The sequence below is a fragment of the Silene latifolia genome, chromosome 11 (genome assembly GCF_048544455.1).
Source record: "Silene latifolia isolate original U9 population chromosome 11, ASM4854445v1, whole genome shotgun sequence".
In the NCBI taxonomy this organism is placed as follows: domain Eukaryota; kingdom Viridiplantae; phylum Streptophyta; class Magnoliopsida; order Caryophyllales; family Caryophyllaceae; genus Silene; species Silene latifolia.
In genome coordinates, this window is record NC_133536.1 from 171,220,886 (window position 1) to 171,227,737 (window position 6,852).

General features: G+C 35.1%; 1 protein-coding gene across 2 annotated transcripts; it reads right to left on the reverse strand.

Moving 5' to 3' along the window:
• Window positions 1-445: 445 nt before the first annotated feature.
• Window positions 446-4,387, reverse strand: LOC141612078 (F-box protein SKIP23-like). 2 transcript variants are annotated; one of them, XM_074430785.1, is made up of 3 exons: window positions 3,922-4,286; window positions 1,238-1,979; window positions 446-1,009 (listed from the first exon to the last, which is right to left on the reverse strand). In XM_074430785.1, the coding sequence occupies exons 2-3, from the start codon at window positions 1,977-1,979 to the stop codon at window positions 741-743; spliced, it is 1,011 nt and encodes a 336-aa protein (XP_074286886.1). In that variant the 5' UTR covers window positions 3,922-4,286; the 3' UTR covers window positions 446-740. The 2 variants fall into 2 exon arrangements, with proteins under 2 accessions (XP_074286886.1, XP_074286885.1); XM_074430784.1 differs by having other exon boundaries at window positions 446-1,979; window positions 3,922-4,387.
• Window positions 4,388-6,852: the final 2,465 nt, after the last annotated feature.

The following is a 6,852-nucleotide window of genomic DNA, read 5'->3' on the forward strand; positions in this document are numbered from 1 at the left end:
ATAAAAATTTAAATTTAAATATTTTTTTAAAATAAAGAGGTTGATAAATTAAATTTGACTCCAACAATAATTTCACATTTATGTTCATGTCATCCACAATATCTTACCTTTTTAGTTAATATTGAGAAGTGAACCAATATTATAACCCGTGCAACGCACGAGCACAAAATCTAGTTATGTATGATAATAAACATTTTCAACGTTTTTTTGAGTAGGAGTTAAGTATGATTGTCCCTAGATTGTGCTTTGTTGGTGTTATAATTGTGCCTATGTTGAACTATCATCCTGATTCAATGTGTTAGTTGGATATTACATTCAAATTACTTCAGTTGGTGTAAATTAGGTTTTTGAGCAGAAAATTAGTTGTACATCTTCCAAAGTACAATGTCCAAAGTACAATTACCAAACCTCGGCAAATGGAAATAAATTTCAGATTAAGGGGATCTGGGTCAACAAAAAGAATTTACTATTTTTGTAGTTCGTAATTAAAACTGACAATTTGAACTACGTTATTTAATAACCGTGCAACGCACGTGCATGAAATCTAGTAAACAAATAAAGTTTTGGAGAGCTCAACTTTGAATTACATTGCAAAAACTAAGGCAAATTTAAAATTAAAATACATGAATCTCAAAACCCCAAAGTATAGGGGTCTTCAATCTCATCTTGAAACTTTAGGTTATCGAACCTCACTTTATTCGCCGTACAGTAATGTATCATAATAGCCTTCAACACCCTTATTAATAAGAGGAACCCAAACCCAAAACGATTTTAAAATGAGGAATAAACCAGGTTGGTGAACAAATTGAGGAACGTCTATCATTGCCTTCATAAAACCGCTCTATACGATTCGTTCTTAGGTTAAATACACCCATATCACGTCCAGCGAGTATTCCACCTTGCTCTGGTGGACACAACCACGACTCAGTGTCATCATCTGTGAAATATACAGAATTCTGTCGCAAACCTTTGGCATGTGCCAAAGACACTGACATAGAAGAGTTATCACCTACAAACAAAACAATATCACCTAAATCTTTAATATTCTCCCAATTTTGGTCTTTAGGATTTAGTTTGTAGATTTTGAATTCTATAGTTCTATAAACAATATCATAAAGATCATCTGAATCCATCACATCTTCCTTGAATCGTAGCACCATAAGGAGGTCACTACCTGATTGTACCAAATATGCATAATTAGTGCATACGTTCAATCTTTCAAAAATCCTATACTTACCAGGCGAATAAATTGTTGGTTTAACAACCCCTGCACCGTAGAATTCCTTCACACTCCAATATGCAATTGCTCCATCATAATTGTATAAAGCAAATACAAGATCATTCATGACAAGAACATCATAAACACCAAGAACTAGGTCCTCGATCAATATTGTTGTCCACGCTTGATCTCCACACTTAGCAAAACTTAAGCCCTTATACTCAGGAGAAAGTAGTATAATAACAAACTCATGATGACCACCACTTTGAGGCACTTTGAGCACAATGAGCTTTTGCAAAAAAAACATCAAAACCCAATCATAATAATCATACCATGAATCATCAAAACTTCCGGGTTCATATATAGGTAGGTGTGGAAGTGTTTGCAAAGATGGGAAACTAATATTCGCTTTTGTAAAGGGATTAAATAATTGAACGGTGAGGTCGCGTTTAGCCATTGCAATCCAACCATAAGGTGAACCCCAACACCTTGCTCCAAACGTCTCTGGGAGATTTAAACTATAATGCTTATTATTGTTGAGATTAAAGATGTTCCGAAGACAATTGGGATTACCTTGAGTGTTTTCGGCAAGTAAAAGCCATGGTAGTGATGGAGCCCTCCATAGGTGCTTTATTGAGGACGAAGCACAATTCCAGGATCGACAAACCGCAGAAAAATAAATAAAATCTTCAAAAGAGTCCATCTTGAATGCAATGTTACCAAGAAGGTCGAGAGGCAATGTAGACCAATCGGCGGACATCTAATGGCAGCAGTAAAATTAAAGTTAATAAACAAAAGACGAAAGTTTAGAGTTAAGAAATTGCAAAAGAAGAACCAATCCAGCAATCCAGCTAGTTTTACAAAAAAAAAAAGCACGCAGTGAAGCTATAATAAAGAAAAGGAAACACGGAGAAACATTCAGTAAATCGAAGAAGTTTAATCATTCATCAATTTCACAAATTAATATTATTGACAATAACACCACAAACTATGTACCAACAATTCACAGTTAGTTGTGTTGTGTGACTGCATCCCTATTTATCCTTCTGTTTTGTTCTCAATTCATCATTCATCAATTTCACAAACTACTTTTATGTAATAGATTATACGAAGAATATTGATACAGTAATAATAATCAATATACAAATTCATGATGCATCATTTAATTAATGAATCAGAGCCTTTCACGGTAGAAAACCAATCCAGCTAAGTCAATAATAAACAAAACAAAGGGAAAGATGGAGAAACATTAAAATTGAAGAACTAGAATAATCTAGCGAGTTAATAATGTTAAAATTATAAATACTTGGTTTATTGTAAAACGGAATCCCTTTAATAACTCCGTTTTGTTCTCAAAACATCATTCAACAATTTAATTACAATTAAGATCAGAGGCGAGTCCAGGATTTGACTAAAGGAGTGGCATAGTAAGTAAAAAAAATTGCGGACAACATTTGTACATTAAATTCTAATATTGTCAATACACAGTAATATAATTAGAGATTACTAAGAAAAATCTAACGCCATCCAAAGAGGATTCATATCTTGAAAAGGCCTAATAATATCATCATTACTTATTTGTGCAAAAAAATCTCTCTCACTATAAGTGATTAAAACAATTATTCATTCACATACAATAATTAGTAACTACAGCTGGGGTTGTTTTCATTCAACTTACTTCAATTTAAATTTCAAGAAATCTTCAATTTTCTCACAAATTAGCAACTGGATTCTTTTGATTCGACCTGATTTTCACTTCTTTGAGCTTAATGCTTAAGATTTGCTTGAGTCTTCCATTAAAGTTGCATGCTTGCATCTAACCCATTAATTTTTTTGGTATTATAAGCTTAACAGTTTTGATTTTTATAAACTTTCACACAAATTTACATCTGGGTTTGTGTTTGTGTTCCATATTAAGCTTAAAGCTCAAAGCTTTGTTGGATTTTACATCTGGGTTTTGGTTTACTTTGTGTATTGGTTTTATTCGCCGTATGAGTTTTAAGCTTGCCTTTAGAGTTAGAATTGGTTTACTTGTTTGCCGAACAATCTACATGAAAGCAGGGGCGTTTTTGGCGGGGTGCAGGTGTTCATCTACACCCCTTTTCCGAAAAATAATTACAATATTGTTAAGTAAAGGAGCACATTAATTGACTATTTCTGAGTTAGAGGTCATGAGTTCTATCCTTGTGCTCGGACAATTTTTAGATATTTTCATTGTTAAAAAAATTTACGCACCCCCGTCCATCAAATCCTAGAACCGCCTCTACATGAAAATAGAGTACATTTGTGTGATGAGCTTGATTGTGTTGTAGTGTATAATGGCATTGAAATTACCAGTAGCCATTGGATCGATTGGTCGTGGATACAACATATCGACATATCTTAGCTTAAATTTTTTAAAGGTGAATCGATTGAATCTCATTTGATTGAAATTAGTGAGGATAAGTGCTAAGATATTGCTTTGCCCGGTGGAATTGTGGTTCCTAATTACCCAAAGTACAGAAATTGAACTCAATGATTTAGGGTTTGAGCAAAATGAGTAATTAACCAATCATTCAATCTAAACTACCACAAATCTACAATTACACTAATAGATTAAAATTAATAATAACAACAAACAAAATAACCAAACATTCAATCAAATATTCAATAATCGAATTTGGGGAGAAATTTGGGGAAAAAATTAAGAATATTAAACATACCGAGTAGGTGAGAATGGAGAGGGAGCAGGAGAGGCAGGCAACAGGTAGGGTCGGAGGTCGGTGGGAGGCAGGCGACAGGTAGGGTCGGAGGTCGGTGGTGAGGAGGAGGCCGGCAAGCAGTAGGCGGCTGACGAGGGTGGTTTGTGGTTGTATTTGGGGTGGTAAATTTTCTTTAACTCAGCTTATGTTTTCCTTTTTTTCTTTAAAATATCACATTTTCTATTTTTTTTATTCTAATCAAATTATTAATTAGCACTCCGTAATTATTACTTAGTGATTGAAAATATTCCTAAATAAAATATGTAAATTAATAGATCAATTAATATTTTAGTTTGATTTGGAATTCTTCTTAAGAAATTTATGGTAAATTAAACACACAGGTACACAACTGTTTATAAATGACTAGTTGTTGCCCAATTTGGTGGAATGCTTAGCGAAAATAAGTCGGTAGTGTATGATAGAAAGGTGCATGATCCATTATATATTTATAAATGGTGGAACTCGCTTAGTATTTATTACAAAACGGCCGTAAATGCTAGAAAATGTCATGTTTAATGCAAAATAAATATAGTACAAAAGTCGCAAAAAATAAGGTGGATCAACAGCACCACAAAGGCATGGGCCTTTGGCAAACAGACCTAAAGACCGAGATTAGAACACGAAATGACTAAACGAACGCTTTACTAAACTATTCTTAAGAGGGGACAATGTCTTGTTACAAAGCTCTTATCAATGGCGAGGTCGAAATCCATCCTGCTGATTCTCTATGCTTTAAACGGTCTCCCTGTAAACTTCCTTCCTCCAATCTTTCAATGCTGAGATTATTCCTGTTTCTGCTGCTAAACAGTCCTAAGTACTTAGAAAATAAAAATATTAATTAGAAACAAGAGTTATAAATTCAAGATTACTACCAATCGTTGGTTGGCGCAGTGGTAGCATGGGGCTGCGCTTGGTAGGGAGGTCTGCGGATTGATCCCCCACAATTGCGATTGGGAGGGGTTTAAATACCGTAATCCTTGGACACGCCCCGAAATCCGGATTAGTCGGCCCAATGTGGTTCGGATCACCGGATGGTTTAGACTAAAAAAAATTCAAGATTACTCAAAAAAAAAAAGTTTGTTTCTTTCATGATCAAGGTTAACAAGTGAGTACAACTATGCAAGAAGTTTAATGATAAATTACTTTGAACCCTATATGAGCTTCATTCTACGCTAACATAAACATTGCCCCATCGCAACAAATGGCCACAATTACACATTTTTAAGGATTCACCGACCGCATCGCACCAACTGGCAAGAAGTTTAATGATAAATTATGTGGACTCGTGACTAAAATACCAAGGTTAAGGACTCACCGACTACATCGGATCAAATGATCACAACTCCACATTTTTAAGAAGCATAATAAATTTACTGAAAAGGGAAATATTTCACTACATTGTGCACTACAGTTCTTAACCAACACTTGCCCACTCTTCCCTGCCACTCCCTTTCTTCTTTGCACCATTTTTCCCTCCCACTTCTTCCATTTCCCCTTCTCTGCCACCTTCGCGGCCTCTTCCCTCCTTCACCTCCTTCTTGTTGTCCTACTCCTTCCCCTCCTACCTTTCCCCCTCATCCTCGTCCTTCTCCTCCTGCTACTACTCCCCCTTCCTAGGCTCCTTCTCTCCTCCCCTAATCTAAACAGTTAAAAGTAAGGAATGACGATGAAAAGGTATTAGGTGAGCTGGTCCAAGCTGGATAAATAAATACTGATAACAATAAAGCACACGTCCAACTTTGAACTGGTTAAAACAGAAACCTTAAAGCACAGAAAACAATAACAAGTGGAGACATAACAACCTTTGAAAATGGTAAGGGCAGAGCTCCATTTCTGCTTCAAAATATCAAGGCAAATGTTACTATTGCATTTATGTTTTGGTCGGAAACCCTTGGTCCGGAAAGCTACCTAATCAAAAAGTGGAAAATAAAAGTATAAGCAGTAAAAACTTTTCGCATGTTTCAATATTATACACACATTAATTAAGCAAACAAATTTGTAAAAATCGGTTCTAAAATTATTGAGAAGCAGGAGGAATTATTATTAAAATTAAATGGAGCAGAGGTGGGGAGGAGACGACAGGAATAATTAAACAAGGAACATGCAAGGTTATTAGATGTTGAAGGACATATATGAAGACAACATCTAACTAATCATAACTTGCGAATAGATGACCATGAAAAAATAACCACACAAACAGTTCTAGGAAGCCAATCACTAAAGAGAGTAATGGAAAAAGCCTACAAACACATTGGATTTCTTTTGGATCAACAATCATACTATACCACCACCACTTAATTTCAAATATTCCACAGGTTCATGACACTCAAGCTCTCTATTTGCAAGGGTACCTAGGACCAAATATTAAACCATTACCTTTCTCTCGATTTTTCTTCAAACTTTCAAATGCTAGACTGGTCTAGGTGGCTTCCTGTTCATACATGTCGAATAGGTTTTGAGTATAGGGCACAATTGTCACCTTGTTGCTATTGAAAGATATAATAGAATGAATGGCTTAGAATAAGTATGCGTCAAAAGCATCCACGGTACAATATTTTTGTCAAAAGCATCCACGGACATGCTCAATAGCAACCTGTGGATAAATGTCAACAAGATTGTGATGAGCTTTGGCAGTGGCTAATTTATTTATGCATGTTAACACCTCTAATTGCATATATGCTCTCCAATTACAAGTCTATGTTAATAATTTCTTTTTGTCGAATCATTTTCACATATATACCAGAAAGAACTTCTCTTAGGAGCATTAAATTGGTCAATCCTTCCAGATTGGATAATAAAAGACAGTCCATAAAGTCACGAACATCCTAAAGCAACGATAACAGAAATATAATCATGCATACCTCTACAATTCCGGTTTCCAATTGTTATTGA

Excerpts from the sequence above, each read along its gene's own strand:
- LOC141612078 (XM_074430784.1), bottom strand. The coding sequence starts at position 1,979 with ATGTCCGCCGATTGGTCTACATTGCCTCTCGACCTTCTTGGTAACATT.